Source organism: Sinocyclocheilus grahami, unplaced genomic scaffold, assembly GCF_001515645.1.
Source record: "Sinocyclocheilus grahami isolate Dianchi unplaced genomic scaffold, SAMN03320097.WGS_v1.1 scaffold353.1, whole genome shotgun sequence".
Classification (NCBI taxonomy): domain Eukaryota; kingdom Metazoa; phylum Chordata; class Actinopteri; order Cypriniformes; family Cyprinidae; genus Sinocyclocheilus; species Sinocyclocheilus grahami.
This window is the reverse complement of record NW_015505532.1, coordinates 300,750-327,528: the sequence shown is the minus strand read 5'-3', so window position 1 is coordinate 327,528 and position 26,779 is coordinate 300,750. Positions and strand designations below refer to the sequence as shown.

The window sequence follows — 26,779 nt, the reverse complement described above, 5'->3', positions numbered from 1 at the left end:
TCTCCAGGGCCCAAAACACCCTCAGACCCCAGAGGGTTAAAGGGATAGTTCACCCCAAAATTTAAATTCTGTCATTATTTAGCTACTCACTCTTAATTTGTCCCAAACCTGTGTTAATTTCTTTCTTGTGCTGAATAATAAAAAAATATTTTTAAGAATATGAGTAACCAAACAGTTGGCAACTTTTATGTTCAACAGAAGAAAGAAAGTCATTCAGGTTTAAAACAACTTTAGAGAGAGCAAATGATTTACATGATGATTTTGGGTGAATTATCCCTTTAATGTTAATAAAACAACAAAACAAAAGAAAATCACTCAGTGCTCTTGACTGAGGAACTTTAATAAAGTGGCTTTAACAAGAATCAGTGTATAATTTACACAGTGAAGTGTAGGCCTATAGTGTTTTATTTTTATATTTGTTCATTCAATTTCTTGAATGCTCCAGCTAAGTACACCTACTGTACCTGAAAAATAAAGCACTGTTTGTTTTGTTTATATATTATGTGTATTTGTAAAATGTATCTTTGTTCTTATTTTTTTTATAAAAAAATATTTTATCTTCGCCCACTTTGGCCTAAATGTCTGCCATTCATTTTTATTTTATATTTTGTTACCTTGTAAGGCTTTGTTTTTAAAATTGTTTTCTATTATAAATATAATTATTTTTTAACTGTAAATAAAAACATTAGCATGTGTAGGTATATACAGTATGTGTGGCACAAACCCACGTACCTCATTCTCTTTACTCTCATACTTCGAAGCGTTCTTTCCTTGACTTTTCCTTCGGAGCTTCTTCAGGTCTGACTGCGATTTCTCCAGCGAGTCCTGCTTCATCTTGTGTTCGGTCTGATATCTCTTAAATGTGGCCTGTGGACAAACTGTATTCGATCAGTGACATGGAGTCGTGTCCATACATGCACAGTGTATCAGTGCAGAGATGAGTTCCACTGACTTCTGTGCTAGATGTAGACAGGAAACAAATAGTGTGACATGCATCTGATTTTCACTTCCCATCTCTGAAGATAATGCCATTTTAGGCATATTTCCCAGTCTGTAAAGAATCATATACGGACAACAGCATTGGGAACAAAGTAATGACAACTAATGTGACAGTAGTCGTTTTCAAAATAATCAAGCTTTTCCTGTTAGCAGCTATGTTTTCCAACTAGCAGCATTGTAGTGTGACATTACGCTATATATCACTGTTTTTTTTTTTAGGTCACATTGTAATGCACACAGCCTTATAACAGAGAATGCAGAGGCAACAATCAAATGCAAATATGCTCCCTGCATCTCTCTAGCACTGGGAAGTCTGATTCATTTTTGCAAATGAGGCCAGAACAAAAGAAACAATTCACATATTCGTTACCACAAGTGTTCCTCAAAGACCCTGCAGGGCATTTCACGATTTGTTAACAACAACAACCACCAAACAAAAAAAAGACAGATTACAGTTTAGCACTATGTTTTTAATTTAGTTTGAATAAATTAAAAGATGTTCTTAATTAATATAAATGTATCATGTTTAAGTTTAACATGCTTTAAGTTTTTTTTCTTAATAAATTCAGATGGTATTTTCCCTTTCAGCAGCATTTTGATGTAGTTAGTTTAATTAGTGGTGAACCAATATATTGTCTGGTGCTAACATGGTTATGAAAAAATAACGCAATTAAAATATTTTAATGCTGTTAATGCACTGGCCCCAACCCCAGACCTGTACATCATCTTAAATTTCATACACAGTAGACTGTTGACAAATATGATGCAGGGCAACAACTCCATCAATGCAGTCATGCCCTAAAATTCAAGATATTGGGGCAAAAAATGTCCCTTATGAGTTTTTTTGTCTCATATTTATATCACGATAAGCGATATCACAGGAGCAGCGAGAGCTAGATCACATCAGTGCTGTTTAGCATGAGTGCAAATGTGATCTTATACAACAGTTCAGTAAATAAGAAGTTAATATAGTTATATTTTAAACACAATATTGTCTGTTTTTCCACAGTTTTGCCAACAAAAACATTATGGATTAAGCCACAGCAGAACTGTTGTGCATCTCCGAGCAACACAGCTGTGTTTAGTTTCCGAATGAATCCGTGTTTTGAATTAATCGCGTAAACCAATGATTTAATGGCTCATTCATAAAGAGAGCTGTTTACTTATTTTCTGAAAGAATCAGCCGATTGAACGAATTGAATGAATGAATGACTCAAAGACATTTCCCGCCACTTGCTGGCAGTTTTAGTTTCTTATTTAGAGTATCATTTTTTTTTTAATGAAATGTAAATGAAAACATTAAAGGGATAGTTCACCCAAAAAATTATAATTCTGTCATCAATTACCCTCATGTCGATTCAAACCTGTATGACTTTATTTTGCACACACATAAAAGAAGGTATTTTGAAGACTGTTGGTAACAAAGCTGTTCTGGTTACCAATGACTTTTATTGTATGAACAAAAATAACATTATAAATGTCTTTACTGTCACTTTTGATCAGTTTAATGCATCCTTGCTGAACAAAAGTATTAATTTCTTTAAAAAATATATATACTGACCACAAACATTTAAGTGGTAGTGTGCATCTGTTCAAGTTTAGTACTTCTGTTGCAACTTGCCATTGCGATCCAAAATAATGACCACTTTACCCTCTTAAATTATCTTTAATGTAGGTTTTTTACTGTAGTATCTTCCCTATAAGCAGCTTTCCCATCAATAATGAACATACAGCAGCTCACCGTCATGTATTTCACATCCATGTCAGTTTTCCTCTCCAACTCTGCAATAATCTCCCGATGAAACTGTCTGAACTGTAGAGACAGAGAGAGAAAGAAAATGAAGAAAATAAAAAGATACAAACCCCACAAAATGAATGATAATGGTTTTGTGTGAAAGTGTGCTGGTGAGAGGTCTACAGTGACAACACACACATACAAGACCAGAAAACGAGGCAACCGAGTGTTTACAGTTGTTGTATAAGCTAAAGTGCTTATAGAGGAGATGAGTCAGAGACAAACAGAGGGATACCCACACACACACTAACTAACCCATCAACCTAATGCACGAGGGCGAGTGCGCTTACATCAACACCTCATCATCACGGCTACAAGTGCATCCCACCTACCCCTCTCCCTCAGATCTGTTTTGCCCCTTTTTAAGTGAGATCCCACACTCACAGCGTTCCTGACACGTCTTCATTAATACACGTCTTCACTCAGAAAAATGCTTCATTTGCTACAGCCATTAAATGAGGAATCACTGTTGTGTTTTAGATGTGTCTGCCTTATATTCAAGACATTCTTGTTTCATTATTTCATAGATCTACAGGAGAATTTTTAGGTTCTGGGTACAATGTAGGCTAGCATAGTAGAAAAGGGCTACAGTGAAAAGGGCACAGTGTGTAAGGGCTTGGATTAATCACATAATCCAACCACCGACATATCATTCCAGCCCTAATAATGAAAAATCTTTATGGAGACAGTCAGGAAATCTGCACAACCATCAGTATTGGACGATAAACGTAACTATCTGTGCTGCAGGACATCAGTATGAAAACAGCTAATGATCAGAGCCGATTTTGCCCTGTCAATCAATATGGGATGGAAAAGAGTGTCTTAAAATCTCAAGCAGGGAAGAAAATGTCTCTATCTTGGTTGAAAATGACAGCAGATATGCTATTAGATGCATGAAAAACAAAACGTATTCAAATTTTGAATAAATTATGCACAAAGCAGCAGTGCAACATTATCAGAACGCACCCATCCCATTATAATCACTGAAGCTGTCATTGCAGATTTACAGTTTCACACAACAGTTTGAGTCCTGAGGTTCAGAGCTCACTGCACAGACTTCTGGACTCGTCAAAATCAATAAAGCTGACTAGACTAGATAATAAAGTATATAGTGTCTTGTCTATAATGGGTTTAGTTTTGTCACGTAACTTGCTTGCCGTGTACTGAATGCAGTAGTGGTTTACTTTTGCCATATACAAATGAATATCTCAGCTGGTCTTTTCTAATCAAGAAACGGAGTTAAAAATAAATGCTAAATAAATGTTGAAATATCAGAGAATAAAATGATTAAAATACTATGTAGCAAAAACAAACAAACAAAACAAACAAAAAAAAACATACTCTATGTTGTTAAGTTTTTTTCATTCAGGTCAATTACCATCAAAGCAGAGCAACCATTTGAACAATCATACTAAGCAAGTTAGATTTCATAAACATGTTTAGAGCAGCTACTTGAATTAACATTAGGGATAATGGCACAGATGTCTGAATGTAATGAAAAATAGCAACATTACTAACTTGACTATATATCTTTATTATTAGGCTCACTTTGTAAAAAGGCCTTTCAAATTCACAGCATTTTTTATTTATTTAAAAAAATATTTAGCTGCTTTTCATTGCTCTGTTTTTGAATGTTCTGAAAAATCGCACTGGATAGACTACTTTTATAACACCTTTATGGTGCATTGGCATCCATTTTTGAAACCTAAACTTTGATGGAAAAGAATAACCAGCAAATTATTCAAAATGTATCCTTTCTTTTCTCATGAAAGAAGGTTTACAATGACATGATGGTGAGTAGGTGACAGAATTTTCATTTTTTGGGCTAAACCAATATTGTTTTTAATATTATAATTATTATTATAATTTTTGCAGTCACCCTGACTGAGATGTTCATTCAACCCTTATTCTGTTTGTGCCAGAAAAACACAGTGGTGGTGATTAAGTAATATGCATTTAATTATACCAGGAAAGTGGACAGAGGCCCCATCACAACGAGGGGCCTCATCTAGGGTTGGGTACCGTTCACATTTTAACCGGTACGGTACCGGTACCTAAATTTCGGTACTTTACTCTGTGTAATTACAAAAACATTTTGTAAACAAACAGAAATTCTTGTTTTAATTTTTCTGAAAATCAAATTAAGGCATTAAACATTTATTTTAAATCAAATGAAAATTAAACCCTTTCATTTTTTGGCAAACAAACTGAGGTTTACCGTTGAAATTAATATATGGAAGAAAAAGTGTGAATATTCCTTTAAAACATTTTTTTAATAGGCTAATAATTAAAAAAAAAATTCTACAATTTAAGTGATTAATCTTGTTGTAATATTTATTTTGATCATTTAATTGTTTTATTTAAATTTGATAGAAAATAGAATATTTAAAGATGTACATTATACTGTACAAAAGTAATACATTTCTGTTACATGTTAAACAGAAACTTCATGGCAACCTGTCAAAATAAAAGTACGGTGTGTATACAGTATGATGATGCTAGTTTTCTCAAATGAAACGGTAAAATTCTCGCTAAGTGACTCTCACAGCAGCTCTGGAGATTACGTTTTTGTGTTTAATGAGACGCAGAGGCCAAAAATCACCACGAGTATCACGCGTGCTTCAGTATTTGTGTGGTAAACAAAACCGCGTTTCCACCATTCATACATACAGAGGCAAGCGGAACATGCAGGATTCATATTTAAACCGTCTTTTTGCATTTTAATAGTCACAGACACTAGTTCATATCGCAATTCGAATTAAGTGGCAGTGGCTACCTTTGATTTATTCGTCCAAAATTGATGAATTCCGTGGCATTTTTATGAATGGACTCCACGAGCCCGTCCGCGTTTTCGCAGAAACCATATGGCCCTAGAAATGTAACCACACTTCAGAACATTTTGGCTTGCCGTGTGTTGTTTGAACGAGTTGCAGGGGTGACATCACGTCACAGGGTCTCTCTTTCTCGGTCTGTAGTGTATGTGCCCAGATGATTTCTCAGGTACCGAAATTTGGCACCAATTGATTTAACGTGAATCGGTACTCGGTAGTACCGACGCAATTCGGTCGGTACCCTTAAAAGTACCGAGTTCGGTACCCAACCCAAGGCTCATCTAAGACGGAATAATCGGAATAAATCCTAAATTAAATCAGTTCATCATATAAAGCGATCGTATCTTTTTAGAAGGCTTTTATTAAACCGCACAATTCATATAGATTACTTTTATGAGCTTGTAAATTACAGTTGCAATGGATGGACAAAAATGAGAGATTAATAAAAAGGTCTTATTTTGTGTTATGAAGTTGAACAAAAGTCTTTGGGTTCATATACAAAAGCTTTGGGTTTGGAACGGTTGAGTAAATGATCACAAATTTCATTTTTGGGTGAACTATCACTTTAAGTCATACTATATAGATTAACTAAAAATTATGCTAGTGTACTAAAACCGACATATGTTAGTTTATGTTTTAGACCTTACTGTTGTCAAACTAGTATAGATTAAAATTTTTGGCAATTACATTAGTTATCGTCCACAAAAAAACTAAAAAAAGGTTAGGAATGGTATCGGTATCACAACTCTAATTCTTTGTCAGGTATTTCAGGAATGCTCAGGTTTGTGAAAATGATATCAGATTTGACTGAAGCTGTTTAAACACGGCCTGTCTTCTGTTGGGTGTCCTGTTTTTGATTCACAGATCAGCAGCTGCACCAGCAGGAACGGCCGTGTCATCATGTGGCGCTGGGATCAGGTGCATCAACAGGCATGTTCAAACCTGCTCTGATAAAAACACTACAATCTAACACGCAGTAGGTATGTCCGCTGTATTCCTCTACCCTTTCCTGTCGTTTACACTAATAAGACTGCCTGTACGTCAATGGGAGAGAGTCCATAAAGTTTATGGGAAATGGGATGTTTGATATGCGATTAAATTGCAGATGGCGATCTCTTGCTTGGGTGAGTTTGAATGTGCTTTCTGTCAGCCTAAGAATGTTTACACAGCAAGCAACAAACACACACTCACATTCTCCTCCAGTTCTATGTTGACTTTCCGATGGACGTCTGAGATCTCCATCAGGATGACCCCTAAGGACAGAGAAAACACTTATCAGCCTCTCACACCAATACAAAGGCTATTAACACGTCCATTGTTTTTAATCGAATAATCCGCAGAATTCCCCTGTTTAATAAACCCCCACGGCCTTGTTTTCCAAGAACAGTCCTCCCTCAGAGCAGCTACTGTAATTAAAACACACTGTGTGCACGGATATTTCTCACAGCATGCTCCTACCCGCTGTAATCAAACGGGGATTAAAATGCAAAACCTACGGCATAAATCAGAGCACTTTATATAAAGGATCCGCCCACCACACACTTATTCAACACTTATTTGAGAGGCAATTCTCAAACATCCTTAAGAATTGTATTTGATTGCTGGACAGAGAGAAGGAGGGACAGACGTCTGCTAAGAGATTTTATCCCTGCCCTAGAGACTGATGCATGTAGATTAGGGATGTGCGGGTCTAGTCGACTAAACGGTACAGCTCCTACTAGTCGACACTGAAAACAATAGTCGATTACACGACAGAAAAAATAAAAAGAAAAAGAAAACCATGATTTTAATCATTCAAATTACATTAAATAACAAGTTAAGATAAAACATTTGAAAAATAATACATTATTTTAAAAAGTTTGTGGGCGAAAACTACATTTTTACCTCAGACCTCATATGCGTTTTCTTCGTGTTAGTTGCGGCGAGTTCAAAAATGACAATGCGAAAGACGAGATGCTGTGGGATTATTTTGAATTAGAAGGAAACGGAAAAGTTGTGTAAACTGTGTACTGTCAAACTGTCTTACAATAACTCTACTGGAGCGATGCGCAATCATATTCAATACAGGCACGTAGGCGTTAGCTTAGAGGCTGGCTAAAGCCAGCAAATGTCAATCATGTCATTCACTACAACCCGCAGGCGCTGCGATCCCGTCCGCGCCGTCTATTCCTCTAACGAAGACCTACTTCGGTGGTGGTGCGGGATGTCCAGGCGCTTTCTGAAACTCCATCGGCTTGCTTTTCGTTATCTCTGCGTGCCTGCGACTTCAGTTCCTGCCGAGCGTGTTTTTTCAAATGCAGTAATTTTATTGTTAATCGCCTCAGGTCCCGTCTTTCACCAGACTACGTTGATAATTTCACTGAACAAATAACGCATGGTCCGAGTAAGTAAAATGGGCATTGTTGCATTTTGTTTTTAAACAATATAGCCTACACGAAGTATGTTTTTAAAAGCCGTTTTAATGCTATTTCTTGATAAACCTTCCTATTGTTCTGCATTTGCCCAGCTGATTTGAATAAATAAGCTATGCTTTGACTGACGTTGAGTGTATGCTCTTCTTTTATTTCTTTTTAACAACCACCTAAAATGAAATAACGCGAGGCAAGTGTGCGGCAAGCAGAATTCATTGAGGGATTTGACAGTGTGATTCATAGATTAAGTATTTCAAATATAGGCTATTATATATGCTACACGCAAGCACAGAGGTTTTTTTTTTCTTACCATCTTTTGGGGGTTTCTTGCTTTTAGACTAGTCGACTAGTCGGAAACAAAACGTTCGTTTAAACGACAGTCAAATTAGTCATCGCGCACATCCCTAGTGTAGATGTGGAAGAAGAAAATAAGAGTTTTCCATAGAGCGAGTCCGAGAGATTGCATTATTGTTTCTGTCACTCTCTTCAGTCCTCTGTTCACATGATTCTTGGGTCACTCTTCCTCAGTACCAAACACAACATGTTAACTAAAGTCAGCAAATGGAGAGGAAAACAGTAACTTTAACAGAAAATGCAGCAAACCGAATTGGACACATTCACAGCAAAATAAATATCGTTTTTAAAATGATCAGTCTTCACAAAACAAATGGAGAACTTTGGATTATCATGTGCATACTAGGGCTGGGTAAAAAAATATTGATATCTCGATTTTATTCGACTCATTTTTAAGAAACGATATCGATTCCTAAATCCCAAGAATCTAATATTCTAGCCTGTTTTCAGTTAATGGATGGAACATTGAAGCACACCCAATATAAATCGCAATAAACATTGTGCTTTGGTACTTTTAATATGAAACAGTCTCAGATTTCAAATTATGTCCATTGTAATGCAGTATTCAAACAATAAATGCCGTTTTGGCCGTTTAATGTGGAGTGACAGATCGCTGTAGCTCCTCAGTTCAACAGATGCAGCAGCGCACGACAGCACGAGGCGCACGTGAACCGATCATCTCCTCCACATTAATACCAGTTTCAGCACAAAATAAACATGACTAAACATCCGAAGGCAAGTTAAAAGAAAGAGTACAACTCTACAATCCGTATCCTGTCTCATGTAATCGCTCAATCAGTGTCTCAGCAGCGCAAAGACGTCAATATAACAGCTTGTAAACAATTCATGTAACGTCACATTTACCTCAGAAAGCATATTTGGTGACAGAATATGCTTTCTGAGTCAGCCAGAAAAATAAATTGTAGGGGGCATTTTGCTAAATATATGCACCATATAACATTCATTATAATTTTTTTTACTGTTCTTTAAAGTTTTATTTATGTTTGAATAAATCCGTCCAAGCTTTTATGACAGCTAGGGTTGCAAAAAGGTGAAACATTTCCAGTAAATTTTGGAAGCGTTCCAGAAATTTTGGAAAGTTTCCAGGATTTTTTGGAATATTCCAGGGATTTTTGGAAAGTTTCCGGAAACTTACCAGAAATTTTCCACCCCTTTGCAACTCTAATGACAGCCACTATTTAAATATGTATATATATAAAAAAAAAAAAAACTAACTTAAGTAATTGTAACTTAATTTTTATAAAAACTTCATTGAGTTGTACAGCACAAATCAGTCAATTTTAACCTTCAATATTATAATGTAGTACCAACTGACTCGCGTGTATATTTTACAGCATTCGTTGAGATATTTTTTTTTTTCCTTGAGAAAATTTGGTATGTACTGTACCTGATATTTATCCAAAATAATCGATATCGAATCGAAGCAAATCGAATCGCAAGCTTGTGAATGAGAATCGAATTGTGAAATTTGTGTCAAAACCCAGCCCTAGTGCATGCCGTGAAAGTTGGGATGCACCAATAATACAACTCTGATAAGAGTAAAATAAAATAAAACTGTCTTATAAGCGGATAAATATAATCATTCATATAATTTTGATAAAAAAATTCATGTTATAACCGATTATACCAATATTAAAGGAATAGTTCAATAGCTGCTTTATGTATGTTTGTTGAACAATGTTTATATGCAAATAAAAGACTAAATTACATCTGTTCATCATATAAAGTGATCATGTCTCTTCAGAGGACTTGGATTTGTTTTATGATCTATTTATGCAATTTTTTATTGATTTTTGGTGGCATGGACTTTTATTAGAGGGACAGAAAACAAAAATATCCTTGTGTTTCGAAGATGAACAAACATCTGAGTTTGCAATGACATGATGAGGGTGAGTAAACGATTACAAAAATAAATAAAACAAACTTTTAGCAACTTATATTATATATAAGTAACTTATATTCTATACTACTTTGTCTAAATATATAACTTTAAAATAGCCAATCATTTTAAATGCTACAAGTGAAAATGATTTTTTTATTTTATTTGCTTTAACAGATTTGCTAAAGATTACATTTAAATGCAAAAATAAAGAAGTTAAGCATGTACAATTAAATATCTAATATCCATCAAAATAAAAAATAAACAAAAGAAAGGAAAGTCTCTAATATGGGCTGATAACTGTTATGGTAATCATACATTATGCACCCTTATGGCTTCTTGTGGCCAATTTGACATCTGACAATAGTTCTCTTGAAAAGTAATGCATTCTGCATTTTGCTGAGGGTGGCCATGGTGCTTTTGAGGAGGAATTTAGAGACAATATGTTGCAAAGAGTTTTAGCATACTGAGAGTCTAATAGGTACTGGAGTGTAACATTAAAGCACACACAGCATGTCGTACTGCTAGAGTTACTGATATGAATGTGCATTTCTAAACTCCTTTGATGTTTCTTTAAAAGAATCTACTAAAACATATCAAAGACAAAAAACCTACTAGATAAACCAGTGGTCAACCTGACTAACTGATTAATGGACCATACTGACGTCAGCGGTCGCTACCAAAAGCTGCAGCTCCAGCCATGTGTTGGAACATGTAGTGCTAAACAGACCGTGTTGTGAAACTCAGCCTCTCCGAAAAATAAAAAGTCAAGGTGAGGCCATGTGAATGAGACAAGGGGCGGGGGCAGAGATCCAGAACATGAAGCCAGCCTCGGCCCAGAGTCACATGAGTCACAAGGCCACCTGAGAGCAGCAGGTGTGGGTTCCCTCTGCCTCAGCTGACCCACTTTAACTTTATCTGCTCTCTGACCCTGATTCAGCCCGGATGTCTTATCAGCTCCACTTGAGACATGTGAGTTTGTGTCTGCGGCAATGCCATAAATGAAAGATTAGGCCAAGCAAAGTGTAAACCATCCTATCCGGAACCATGTCTCTGGACGATTACTGGCCCAGTGTTTAGGAAGTACATGCAGTCGACTGCTGTAAACAGTTCTCTGTGATTTTATTGCTCACTCATAAATACTGTTAGTACTGTCCTTTAATAAAGAACAACTGCAATTTGAGGTTGAAACCAAGGCCTGGCTTGGGCACTGAATCTGGCCTACATTTTCTCGTAATACCATGGCTCAATCCGTTTGTAATATTAACACTTTTAAAGCATATTTTATACACTTTTTTTAAATTATAAAGAATATGAGCATTTAATAAAAAAAAAAAATTTAATAATGCAACATTTACTTATAGCCCATGAAGTAAAATTTTTGTCCCTTCATAGAAAAAAAATTTGGGCACCTCTGATCTAAAGTATTGAAGTTGTCATTGGATTGGTTGAATTATACAGGATTTCCAGGAGATGTGAGTGTTGCGTTATTTAATGTTCCGCCTGGAAACAAAGATGCAGTGATGTTAAACCCTCTCATGTTAGAAGAAAGTCGTGTTTACTACTGTGATGATGAACGCTTATTAGGGGTGGGAATCTTTAGGCACTTCACGATCCGATCCGATTCTGGGAGTCACCATCCGATTCCAAAATTATTCTTGATCTACATTTTTTCCTAATTAATTCTTCTGCTGTGAAAATACATCTTTACAACTTCACATTTTAACCAAAATTGCCATTTCTATGCTGTAAGTCAGTACTGCCATCTTAATAATAGGGGTGTGAATCTTCACTGGTTTCACGATTCAATTCAATTACGATTATCATGTCAATGATTCGATTCAACTCAATATTACGATGAGTCACATTCTCAATATTACTGATGAGATCACAGACAGTGGCAGATTTAACAGGCTGCATTCACACCGATTCACACTAATGCACATTTCTATTTCGATATATCAGATGTTTTGTCCTGTTCTGAAAACATAACTGACTGTGTTTACATCAATTTCATATAAAAGTATTCAGAGATGCAAGTGCATTTAACCGCAGCAGCGATCGAGCTTCAGGACATCAAACACAAAGTGCATGTGAAAGTCTGTCAGTACGTGAGTTTCGTGCATCTTGTACGTAGGGCTGTCACGGTGAGGGAATTTCCCTTGTGGTAATTTTGAGTGGCTCAATAGCGCGGTATGCGGTATTATCGCCATACATATACTCACACATATATATATAATTTGAGTGTATGTGTTACGATATAACTAACGAGGTCATATTCTGAAGACAATGAAACCGAAACCAAATAGCGTTGAAACAGGAAGTGAAGTAAACAGAAGAGAATGACAAAATAACAGTCCACATGAAACAAACCTGACAATAAGATCGTTAGGCTATCGTTAGCCTATATGTATAACAGTTAGCCTAGTTGTAATCTGATTTTCTAATCTGACTGGACAAGAGACTTTCTACTGATATTTCCACCTGCGCGCGTTCTAGACGGGCTGTCAGTCAGTGCAGTTACAGTGTTGCGCCACAAAGTGGTGGAACGTGACTGTCATTCAACTACACGTTCAAAAACGCTGATTCATTCATTCAAAGAGACATAATGAAACACCCTGTTGAAATCATTTTAACTTTGAGCGCCACTTTAGAAGGCTCAGCTGACCAGCTATGCGTTGATGCCAAGACAGAGTTTTCGCTTTCCTTGAACATGACAACCTATTTTCACAAATATATACGACTCTGCCTGGAGGACAGACGCAAGTAATGTTTAGGCTTGTTAAGTGCAAACCTACGGAGCCTTTACAAATCAGCATGGTACACATTATGTTATTACTAACTTGTTTAATATTCAGTCCACATGCATGAAGTGTAAAACGAGAAGGGCATAACCTTACGAAAAAAGAGAACATGCAAAAATCGCAGTTGCTGCGTTGTTCTTGCATTCCTCTGCGGTTTGCTTGTCAATAGCGCGGTATTGCGATATTGCAGTTATCGCGACAGCCCTACATATACGTACTGCATTCCAAGCGGCATTATTGAAAGCATATCTAAAGTAAAATACTGAAATAACAGCGGGTGGAAGCACACACACTGTCAAGCAATGTGCACGTGTCTCAGCGCATATTCTGTGCAATGTGCAAATTCTGCCATCAGTCTGAAGGTCTGGCTACATGAGCTTTAGAGGGTCGTCTTTTTTTAAATAAAAAGAAAGCAAGTAGACAGAATAGAAATAGAATAATGAGTGCAAGTGTTAGAGGGTCATATACACCAAACTGTCCTAATAATTAAAAAGAAAGGCGCTTTAAACCAATTATTTCTGAGACTTTTAATTAAGGATTTTGACTGCACTCACAGAAAGACATTTCCAGCAATATTTAAAAAAAAAAAGGAGTAAAATCTTCTCACTTCTGGCATAACTTTTTCCCAGGACTGAACGTCATGGTTTTACAATCCACTTGTTGTGCCATAAGGATTACTGTTCAACTTGTTTCAATTGAGAATACTTCTAAGGTTTTAAAAACTCACTTGTACACTACGATTTTGGCATGGAGTTACTAGGATTATGATTTTTCATCAGTATTACAGCACACCGTGAGTGTGTATTAGCACCGTTTGTTGTTTGCATTTGCCATTTTGATAGAGCGGTTGGATCTGGAAACAGTGACGCATGATGTCAGACTTCAAATGTGAATTCTATGACATGTCTAGGATTACACTGTTCGTGGGAAATTCTCAAAAAAGTATTCTTTTTAGTATGCTCTGCTCAGTAGGGCTGCAACAAACTATTATTTTGATAATCGATTAATCTAACGATTATTTCGCTGATTAATCAGACATTTATTGATTATTCAGCTTTTGCAATTAGTTAAAATATTGAGATACACATTCTAACAAATAAATTAAGGTAATCACTTTAGCTTTTGAAAGTCATATGTCATTACAGTTATACAATTAATTTATACAAAAATATATTTGGCACACAAACTATTATTCACCATTTAATTAGCTATATGAAAAAGTAGCTGAATGACACATCATTCTGCCTAAAATATATTTTTGTAAGTCATATGGATAAGAAACAAAAAGGTAAGTGAGACGTTTTATTTTTTGGGTAAACTATTTTATTCACAACATAATCTCTCTTAAAATACCTTATAGGGTTATTATAATCAAAACAGTCCTGAGCTAGATCAAGCTTTGATCTCTGCAAACCAAACTATAATTTGAATGAAATGTTTTTTCCCCACTAATAAAAAGATTTTATCATTAGCTAGCTCCACACTGGAGAGCTGCTTTATAACAGAAAATCAAGTTGTAATTCTAATTGAAAGCGACACTGACTCTGCTTTTCATGTTTTATACTGTAAAGCTGCTTGATTTAAGGCCATCTATTGCATAAAGTACTATATAAATAAACGTGACGTGACTTTACTGGAGTACTGAACTGCAGAGCTTATGCAAACATCCACATCGCTGTAATCAGATGAGTTTTAAACTGCTGCTCTCTCACCGCTGTCAATTTTTGATGCGTTTATTTTGTTATTGAGAGGAAAGCACACAGCATATATTTACATATTCACCCAAACGCTGCTCAGCAGTTTCAGGTTCGGCAAAATTGTGTCGTCTTCTCCTGAATTGCATCGGGCTGAATTACAGTCTTGTGCTACAGCGCCACACTGGTCAAACTGCGTTATTGCAGGCTCTTACATTCGGTCATATGAGATCAAACGACTACTCGACAACAAAAATATTTGTCGACAATTTTTTTTATTGTCGATAATGTCGACTAATCTTTTCAGCCCTACTGCTCAGTATTACTGATTCATAAGGGCTAGAGCTTGTTGGTCAAGCCACCTGAATTTGATGGTGGTAGTAATTGAATATGAACGGCAGGTTGAGCTGTGATGGGAGGGGTGATGCGTTTCCACCCACAGACTTTGATCACAGCAGCTGTAGGTGCCGCCCAGTCAGACACAGAAACTTCCACCGCTAAGAACAAAAGCAGCATGCAGACAATGACTGCAGAGACATAACAGTGACATGACCAGAGCTTTACAGTCCAGTTACTGTGTGATACAATAGATCATAGATCATCCAACGCTTCTGCATTATCAAAGACAACAACAGCATACATTCCAGCAACGAGCACCAAACAGAGGACCAGTGTGTCTGCAGCGAATCAAAACTCATGGCTTTCAACCACGCCGTTTCTAGATGGATTTACATGAATGAGAATTGCTTGTAGAAAGCAATGAGTACGGGGATAGCAGATCCCACGAGAGGAGAACTTGAGATTGATTTAACAAAGCTATAAGTCACAAGAGGCTGTGCGTTGCAGTGATTTTTCCATGGTTACAGGAAGCTGCTAGACTTAAAATAGCGTCAACAGCAGTACTATTAACAGTACTGATCACAATAAACAATTCTTACACCAACAGGGCTCCCACACACTTTAAACAGTGAATCTCAATGACTTTTCTGTGACATACATTTATGATTACTAGATTAACAATTAATTTTATAGACATTGTTGATGCAGATTTCCATATCGATGTATACGTCTAAATTGACGTGTGTCTAAAATTGGAGCTTGCTTCTTTCTATTAAAAAAAAAAAAAAAGGTCTGTGCTGTTGGCATGCAAATGTTCTCACCTGGTGTAAATAAGCCCATAAACCAACTGTTTCTATTTTAAAGTTTTCTCGCACCAAATAAAAACAATCTGTGACTTGGCCTTAAAGAAATAGTGCACTCAAAAAACAAAACAAAAAAACCTATTACAAAGAAATTATAATGATAATGGAGATATTTTTTAATGACCATCCACATACATTTGATCTTCCATGAACTATATTTGTTGAGCTCTGTGTATGTGTGGTGATCAATGTTTATATGTTCAAAAAGCCTTAATTAAATCTCTTCATTATATAAAGTAATCGTGAAGACTTGGATTAAACTGTTTGATTCACATGTATTTTTTACAATCTCTACATTCAATTTCTGAAGAAAGCAATCAAGCAAGTCAAAAGTTTTGGTTAAATGGACTTTCAATGGAGGGACAAAAAAAAAAAATCATCTTTATCTTCATGGATTTGGAAGTTGGAATGACACAAAGGCGAGTACATTTAAATTTTTGGGTGAACTATCCCATTAAATATCCCAGCTTTAGTCTTGTCTCCTGTAGCTCCTGAAACTGGCAGATCATGCTAGACAAACAAAACAAAAAAAAATGCAAACTGACACAAACATGTAACTTGACTGCCTTAATTATAACATGAATGGAGTTTTTCCTTTAAATGAAATTAGGTTTAATTCAATTTATTTTGAGTTAACCAAAAATTAAGCATTAAACACATATGCAATAATTCCCACACTCTCCCGCCTGAGGCTGATGTGACTGCTAATGCAGTGTATGTGTGTTGACTGCTGTCCTGTAGCCAGTCTCGCTAAGCACAGTTCAAACAACACAGCAGACTAAAGGTCACCAGAACGTCCTGGTAAAAAGCTTCCGTTATGGCACCAGTGAGGGAGGGAGGGAGTGTGTGTGTTTATGTGTGTCATGTACTGGCAGCCACTGCTGCATTCACTGTTGCACAAATCAAGCAAGAGGGGTGTGGACACCAGAACGGGTTACATTGTACAAAAGATAAATCAACAATAAGTATAAAAATGAACATCTATTCTTTTATGAACACTATACTTTAATTAAAATGAAAAACGAGTGAAATGGTTCAGCTTAGTTCTGTATGTTTTCAGTTTAATGACCTGAAACAGAACAGAAAGGTATAGCCAAAAATCTTGTCAATATTTGCTCCAAACCCAAATGCGGTTATCTTCATGCAGGGTTTTTACAGATATAAACAAGTTAAATTTAAGACTTAAGACCTTTTTAATACCACCTTATATGAAATTTAACACCAAACCTCCGACACACACAAATTTGTTTGTCATTTATTTGCTGTATAAAAAGCAAACTGGCTTAAAATAAAAATATCTGTAGTTCTTTGAAATTACAGACAACCACTGCATTTCAATCTTGATGCAAACAAAGATGCTACATACACATAGCATGAGCAGTTGTTTTTTTTATATGAATTAGAGTGTATAATTTCACGATTTAAAGGAGAAACAGAATAGCCTGACTTTAGATGCGTGAAATTATGCTACTTAAAGGCCTTTCCACACTGAGCGCGAAAAAGCAAAACGAATATCAAACACGATGACACATTGGAACAAAACAATAGATTTCTATAGATGCTTCCACATAGATGTTTTTTCTCAATCAGTCTGACGAATCTTTTCAGTTTCGCAAAAAAGTGAAAACACAGGCCGTCCATTAAGATTTGAGCTAGGATCACGTAACCGGAGCAGCTGCTGTTGCACAAAAGGGTGCGAATGGTGGCGCTGTTTCGAAAACCAGTGTAAACAAACACAGAAGAAGAGTATCCCGGATAAGAGAGTGGATGCGGAGTTCTTTTTATCGTTGGTATTTGAGAACAGATTTATTCTCACATGTTCTTTATACAGAATAACATTTCTATTAACTGTCCACTGAATTATGTGATCTGTAGAGCATCATCCGTTTTCTTCCACATGCGTGAGTGTTATGAGTCAGAGCGCATTCATTCTTTTTCTACACATGAAATATGAAAGCAAATATGATTATGATGATATATTTTCTGTATGTGTTTTGTATGCAGCTCATGGTATTTTTATAGGAATAAAGGATGTTTACGACAAATATTAGCAGTGTAGCGTTATTAAACACAAAGAGTGCATGTGTCTGCTTATTATAGAATCAAAATCAACTATAGATCACAATTGGAAGTTATTACAAGCACTCGATGATGGTTTAAAGTGGGTAAGCAAATACATTAATAATTACATACATTTTCAAGTGTAGCCTAATGCTAATTGTACTTCTAATTATATTTTAGGATGTAGCTTATTTTTGTAAGCATTATAGATTGTTTGTGTTTCTGGTGTAGAACCAAACTTTGTTTATCTTAATTTAGATGTTAAATTCATATACGAGATACATATCTGAGGAAAAATGCATTGTTGGTCGGCAACACCTAGCGTGCAGGTGTGAATTAGCAGAAGGCGAACAATCGTTTCGCACTCGGTGTGAAAGCACTGTTCGTCAGCGATTCACCTCGCTTTTTCGCATCGCGCTCAGTGTGGAAAGGCCTCAAGACACCTGCACAAAGCAAAAACAGCAGAACAGTCATTGTGTCCATCAGACTGAAGACATTTTTGCAGTAATGTATGCAAAATATTTAGGGGGGCTTTCACACTAGCACTTCTGGTGTGAATCTGGGTTCGACTGACGTCAGGGTTTGGTACATTTGGATGATGTGAACGCGGTCTTCCGAACTCTGGTGTGCACCTGCGAACCGTACCAGAGTCCGCTTAAAAGGGGTGGTCTGGGGTACGGTTCAAATGAATTCCAGTACGGTTCGCTGCTAATATGAATGCAATCGTACCAAATCTCGGAAGTGAACCGCTATTAAATGACGTATCATTTGATAAAAATGTGTTTGTGTGCGTTTCACTCACTTTCCTGACGAGCGTGACTGACTGCAAGCAGAGAGCTGTATATCTCATTTCTGTTCGTCTTCAGCATTCTTTAGAGCATTTGCAGTACATTCGTAAGACGCAAGAGAAGTTTTGTACTGAAGCTTCGGAAAGAAAAATCAATGGTTCAAAAACTTAAAACATAAAAGTGAAGATATGCATTTTGCCACCTCCTGTGCCGTCATTACTAAGCAACGGGGTAAACAGCTGCTGGCTTTACACAAACAAACCGCGGTTCGGATCCAAATAATGTAATGTGAACAGTCCAGCAGGGGCAGGGGGAGGGGGGAGCAATCAAACTCTGGTTTGGACCAGGCAATCGAACCAAGTGTGAAAGCACCCTAAAGCCTTTTTTTTTTGCATAAACATTAAATTAACATTAACATGAAGCCCTAATAATAATAATAATAATAAATCATTTCAAAGTTGGGGTTGATTTCGAGTTCACATACAAACATAAATAGAATAGGCTAATTAAATTTGTCTATTTTAATGTAAGACAACATTTTTTGTCAGTGATAGAAATATGATTTAAGACGGTAGTGTAAGCAAGTTTAGTTTGAAAACATTTAATAGTAAATAAGACACAATTAGACAATATTTGAATAAAATAATAATAAATATTTATTTGCAACAACTGATGGAGTACTGAATGCTGCACACACGTGCAGCGTTGTCAAGGTAACATTTGGTCAGTCATTCCCTTCGCCAAGGGAGTTTCAAACGCTTATACGAGACAGTAATACCCTGCACCCTTCAAAGAACACACTTCAAGGGTTCTGCCTTTCGAAGGGAGTAGGGCATAGGGATGCTCACTTCTGTTTGGAATTCGCCGCATGTCTCTTGTATCATCGCAGAGGCGCGGACGCGCTCTCTCGTTTCATTCAAATGCAGCTTGCTGTCTTGCGTCTCAGTTTTTGATTGTATTGAAAATGAAATCAGAGGAATTTAGTATTAATACTACTATAATTTTGCTGTAGTGATCATATTGTCCTGACGATTGTTTTGTACACGGTTCATAATGGATTTATAAACAGGTAAGATTTCAAAACATTAATCTCAATTCAATATTTCATATCCCCGTATTTATATATTATTTTAGGTAAACAAAAAAAAATGTGTAATAAGTTAACTATGAATATACAAGACATTATCCCTTAAATGTCAACCTGATAGTTTGAACATTTGTTCATCTTGGCTCAAAGCCACTTGCTGAGAACTTTTTCGCGGAAGCTTTGCATTAAAACAAGTGAGATAACGAAATATTTCATCTCTAATCAATATTTTTTTGTCCAATTATTTGCCCAGTTAGTTTTGGTATTGAGGTAAAAGTTACCTTGCATTCGCTATATAACAGTGGGGCGTGGTCACGAAGATGACGGAGCAAATTTGATGGGTTTCCCCCTTTTGCAGCGACTTTCTTCTTGCAAGATCAGCAGACAGAGTGACCGTCCTCGATTAAATTGCCTTCAGGACTCTTGTAAAAGCCAAAATACGACCAGACCACCGATTTGGTCCTCTTAGATGGCTGAAAAATCTCCCGAGCGCTGTCACTGCCTTCCGCCATTTCCTCTCGTGCAAAAAAACCCCCAAAAAACAACACTGCATGCTGCTTCTGCGTCAGACTGATGCTGGCTGGGCAGGATTTACCGCGAGTTTTCAAAATCTCGATAATCAAATACGGTTTTGATGATAATTAAATTTTAAACGATAATACTAACCGTCAGGGCATTTTATCGTGATTTATCGTGAAGCCGGTAATCGTTCCATCTCTAGTGTCAAAGCAGCTTTACAGCATTAAATAGGAAAATAGTGTGTCAATAATGCAAAAGGATAATAGTAAATTTTCAGTTAAAGTGCACACATTTATAATAAAACGTGCTTCACACGGCCCCAGGGGTGAATAAAGGCCTCCTGTAGCGAATCCATGCGTTTTCATAAGAAAAATATCCATATTTCAGATGTAACAAACTTTTCTCTCACTTCCGGTATCTGTCATCCGTAACTGTATGAACACAATATGACTTTTATTTGTGCTTGAACTAATCTTTTACTATAGAAGCTACAGGTGTTTTACACAAAAGGTGGAAATAGTGTACTCAATCAGAGGGAAAGCAAACACAAGAGGATTGGAGTAATAATGAAAGCAGGGAGTCTTAGAGCCAGTTCATAACTTCCTGTCATTCTGCAGTCTGGTTAAAAAAGCAAACCCGGGACAAATAAAATGTGTCAACTTAAGAGAGGCCTGATCTCCTGGTTTAGAGACTCATGCCCTGATGCACAGTGATGATAAGCAGATGATAGTGTCACTCGAAACACAGAGGCTGATTTGAATCTCCCCTGGCTGTGGTTCACTCCTGCTTTGTTTGCGTGTTCTTCCCGGGGAAAAAACAAAACAAAAACAAAAAAACACGACTCCAGGCAACAGCTGGGGTCAGCTGAACCTAAACTCTCCTGGCAAAGTGAAGAACTATTTGACCCACTATAAGCATTACATAAAACAAACAGTGAAAACCACGTCATGACGTTTATTCTGTGTGATCTCTTAAAACCTACACTGTATAAAAAAAATTAATAAAATGGCAAGAGGTTGAGCTTGACATAACACTTACATAGCTTAGCAAAAACAGTCTGGGCATTAATGGTGCATTAAATCCTTTGTGTCTTTATATGTTTGTTTTTCCAGCTCTAGGAGCATGCATTTAAATGGGTCTAAACAGTATGATCATAAAACGCAGTGATATAAGGAAGGAGAAAGACTGTTTTGAATGAATGCACAGGGCGATATCACAATTCCCCAGGCAGTTATTTTTGTGTACAGAAGCAGCCCAGGGAAATTCAGAGACCATAGGAAAAAGAGCATACAAATTCACTTCTGTCACTCAAGCAAGTGCAATCTGCTTCCCACAAACATGGCTGGATCTTGTCAAAAGCCCAGAGGTGGGATTTTGGTTCAGGTCCTTATGATAAGCATTAAGGCTGTAACTAACAATTACTTTGATAATCAATTAATGGGGCAAAAATAAAATAAATAAATAAAAAGAAAAAAAATTGTTAAATGTAAATGCATAATGCTATGCTGTACATTTTGCAAAATGTTTAAAATTAAAATGCTATAAAGTAAAATAAAGTACACTATTGTCCAAAAGTCAGTAAAATATTTTTTTTTGAAAGAAATTAAATGAGCAAGGATGCATTAAATTGGTCAAAAGTGCTTTAAATATATTCAATTGGGACTTAAATGCATGGCACTAAATATATTTATATTAAAAGGCATTTCTATTTTAAATAAATGCTGTTCATTTGAAAGTTTTGCGTTGATCACAGAAATAAATTAGCCTACATTTTATAAATACATTCAAACAGAACACCGTTATTTTAAATTGTAAAAATATTTAGCAATATTACAGTTTTTACTTATTTTGAGCAAATAACTGTAGCCTTGGTGAGCAGAAAATACTTCGATCAAAAAACATTAGAAAACCTTACTGACCCCAAACTTTGAATGACCGTGTAAGGTTAAACTGGCAAAAGTCAACTACATTAACTCCAGGAAACACGTGTCTCAGACTAACTACTCATTTAAGAGTGCAGAGTCCACCTTTTATGTTGTTATTCTGTAACCAGGTCAACACGAGCACAATGGCACCCACATATCCACTTAATCTGGATGACCCTGATCTGATCTCAACATGACCTGTGTAAAAGCAGGACTCTTTATCCACTAAGGTGCAAAGCAGACGAGCAGGAATGCTGCACATATGCATTCATGCATTACTCAGCATTTCCACAGTACCAGCACACCTCCATGAGAACGCAAGCAGGTATTTGAATGATATTCCAGTAACCTCAAAAGCGTAATCTGATGCTCTGCTGTCAGCGAGGCGTTCTGCAAGTCGACGCAGTCAAATGCCACGGCAAAACAAGGTGCCTCCTGCAAACAGCGACAGTGGTGGGACGTCACACCTGTTGGGTTATAGGAGACACAAGAGTCTGAAATCTAAACACAGAGGACACCTGTGTGGTTGTCTTTGGTGGGACTGGTTATGAATGAAAGCATCTCCGTCTCTCTGACACCTGACCTCGTGTCAATCTGTCCGTGACTCTCAAGACTATCGGATGTCAGCTCATCTGCCTGAAGGCGGCTCTGGTTTCATCTCAGCCGAGCACTCAGAGCTTAAGAGGCTCCTCTCGTCGAGGAACACTGGTGACGTGGAACGCGAGGCCTGCGTTTGGACATTATCTGCCCAAACAGAGGCAAGTTTCGACTCTTATCGTCTACAGATAAGGAGGGCATTGTGTTAACAATCACTAAGGCTATGTCCAAATGTTACGGCCCTCAAAAGAAAAGGTCGTCCACACAAAAAAAACAAAGGAAAGAAAATCCATTACTTTGAAGCATGAATGCTGATAAGTGATCACACCTGATCACTAGTGGCCGGCCCAGAAGTGCTACCGTTTTCACCTAGTATTTACATGCATTTCAAATGTCACCTGTGATAGAGATGCACGATATTATCGGACCGATATCGGAATCGGACAATAATGGCTTTAAATGTACATATCGGCCCCATATGAAAAATTATGACAATATGTCTTGCCGATAAGAGGAATAGGTGAACTCACTTGTGCTCAGGGTGTGCTAGCGATTAGATCACGGCAGCAGTGTGGCTCATTTTTAAAGCAAAGTTTTGCCTGCATTGTGATTGGATTCACTGTTTTGGATCGCTGCATTTAAACTGAGAATGCATGAACAGAATGACGCGTTTGGTGTGTGATAAGAGTAAACAGTAATAGCACGTGCAGCGCAGCCTCCCCCGGGACCTAAAGCCCGCTCAGTAAGGAGTATTAATTCTGTAGGGGGCGCTGTTGGCCTACTTCTAATAAGATGAAAGCAAAATACACATAACGTTTAGACTGTGTTTCTGATTAAATAAAGCAGTAATTGCAGGGCTCTACCGTGCGACCATTTCAGTCGCATTTGCGACTGAAAACTACTGCGTGCGACTATGAAAAAAAATTTTTAGGAGCACCAGTGCGACTGACTCGATCATCATCATACTTGTGATTGTGCTCAGGGGAGCTTCAAAGGTTTCTACGTGTTTTTGCAGCGTTGAGTAATGCATCACAGACATATCTCACAAATCCTTTCATAAGCAAAGTGTAGACAGGGTGTAAATAAGAGATTCATTGCGCAGTGTAGAGAGCTTCGTTGATTATAAATGTGAGATCGCGATGAACTAAGATGAGTGACAGCTTTCTATGATTTTTAAGGGAGTTTGTAAATGTGATACTGATTTAATACAATACAATTCAATAAACAAGTAGTTAATATTAAGTGACTTGCGTTGTCTGACTATAACACTATTGCCTTATTTTGCTCCATTTCGTCGTAGAAAATAGTTTAAAACAAAGACACAACGCATCTCCATTCAAACACAGCAGTGTTTTGTTTATGAATGAACGATTTTTTTTTAAACGAATCTAGTGAGTCAGTGATTCATGCTTATCCATTCATAAAGACAGTCACTTGCTTCATTCCTGAATGAATCAGCCATTCGAATGAATCAATTGAATGAATTATTCAGTGATAAAATCAGTGACTTTGCTGCCACCTGCTGGCAGTTTTAGTTACATTTTTAAAGCATCTTTTCAGTTATTTAAATCCTTTAATATTTCTATATTCAAAATTTTATAGTTTAACACATTAATCTCATCATGAATGTATGGATTTAATTGCACTCATGCCACCTCTGAGCCTCATTAAATGTCTGAAAGTACACCAAGCCACTTTTGTGTTCTTCTGTGCCACCTCTACAAATTAATTTTTGTACATAATTTGCTTACAATTTCCACACAGGAGAGACTTGGTGTTGTTTCCAAACAAAAGGAAATATATCTGTATCGGCTATCGACCAAAAAGAGTTAAAATATCGGCATATCGACAAGAATTGAATATCGCGCATCCCTAACCTGTGACTATTTGTGTTATCAGTTTTCATTATGACACTCACCTCTTATTTCATCACATTGTACTTTACACATTTTTATTAATCTTTTTGGCAGCAAAATGACAAAAAACTAAAGGAATTTAATTTTTTTTTATTTGCTTACATTTTAAAAGAATTTAAACAGTCAAAACTTCATAAATTAATTCAATTGACACTTATTTTAAATAATAAAGAATGATAAAAATAATAAAAAAATCACATTACAAAGATTGTATATCCTATTTACTCGTGACAGTAAAATAAGTCACTATAAACTTGTATAAAGGCCCAGTCACGCAAAGAAAAAAAATTATATACTTTACATATATTTGTAAATTATTAATTACTGAAGACATAATTTTAAAGTAAATGTATGTGCTGGCTTTATAAAGTCTATAAAACTGAATTGTGTATTATAATATATAATTAGAACTACACTATTTTTGTATAATTTTCCAGTGATAGTAGTAGGTAATATCAAAACTCTTACACAGAACATGAACACAGATTATGGCAGTGATGTGACGTCAGTCAGGGACAAATGTGCTCTGTCTGGCAGGTCACAGCCTCTGCTCAACCCAGCTCAGATTATCATCATTACAAACCAACTGGCGTCATTTAAAACAGTTTGATGCAATGCAGATGCACACACCAATATTGTGCACCATATGCAAATGATCTGTATGCATGGAACACATGAACACATGGCTGACTTCCCATATTTGCCAAACTGTGCAGTAAAAAAAAAGGGGGCTTACTGTGTGCAATACTGTACCCCACAATGCAATGCACTTGATTTAACCTTTCATTTCCAGCTTGACTAATGAACTCGAAAATAATATCATCTGTGATTTTTTTTTTAGCATTCTCCTCATGATCTGATTATTCTGCCAAGAGGAAAATGTAATTGTATTTTAAAAAAATCTATAATCTATATATCAAAAAAAAAGAAAGAAAAAAAAAAAAGAGCAGTCTCAGCTGACACTGTAATAGTCTATATTGGCAAAGCAGATTTCACTGCCTTTATCCCTGCCAACATGCACTGAAAATCCTTGCTCTAGTAATCGTGCATGACCTTGCAAAGTCAGTCTCCTAATTTGCAGTTGTGAAATAGGAGTATTCGGCTACCATTCTTCCAATATGTGGAACGATCTCACTCAGTCTGTTATCTACCGTTTACATTTCCTGCTCTGGGATGAAGCTGCCCATACTGGTGCAGGATCAGTTTCCCACTGCTTAACTATTAGTAAAAAGCAGATTCAACGCTGGCAGCAGCTCAAGTATGGGGGGTTTAATTGTTTATCATTTTTATCTTAGTTTAAATTTGAGACTTTTTATCTTATGGTTTAAATCATCAAGTGACATGATAATAATGTAATGCATGAATTAAAGTGCCCCTATTATGGGTTATGAAAGGTTCATATTTTGGTTTTGGGAGTCCCCAACAACAGGTTGACATGCATGCAAGGTCAAAAAACACATTCATTGTCTTATAATATGCATTTATTTTTACCTTACTTGCTCAACGACTCCCAAACGATTCGCTCAACGATTCATTTTTCCAAACCCCTCCTTTGCGTGACACTAATCTGCGGTGATTAGTCCGATTGGTCTCATTTTCATTTCATCATGAGCCTGTAATGCCTGATAAAGCAGCGTTTGTGAGCGCAGTGCTGCTTTGTGTACAGCAGTTACCGGGGAAACCAATATTTTTACCGCTCCAAAAGCGGTTTGCATTTTCATTCAGACCAACAAGTGGGCGGGCAATATGCTAATGTTTCATGCTGACATCAACATGAAACGGCTTGGGATTCGTTTTTAAAAACGACTAATTTCAATGATTCAGAGTCAACTCTTTCTTTTGAGAGACAATAACTTTATACACGGTGCACTTTCAGATTTAAAACTTGGCAGGATG

General features: G+C 36.7%; 1 protein-coding gene across 2 annotated transcripts in view; it reads right to left on the bottom strand.

The window, feature by feature from the left end:
- baiap2l1b (BAR/IMD domain containing adaptor protein 2 like 1b) overlaps nt 1-26,779 on the bottom strand; it is a 79,140-nt gene that overhangs the window by 37,009 nt on the left and 15,352 nt on the right. For both annotated transcript variants that reach the window (XM_016229492.1, XM_016229491.1), the window contains 3 exons: nt 6,817-6,878; nt 2,741-2,812; nt 733-867 (listed from right to left, as the gene is read on the bottom strand). In XM_016229492.1, the coding sequence (XP_016084978.1) occupies nt 733-867; nt 2,741-2,812; nt 6,817-6,878 (269 nt within the window). The remainder of the gene's footprint in view (nt 1-732; nt 868-2,740; nt 2,813-6,816; nt 6,879-26,779) is intronic.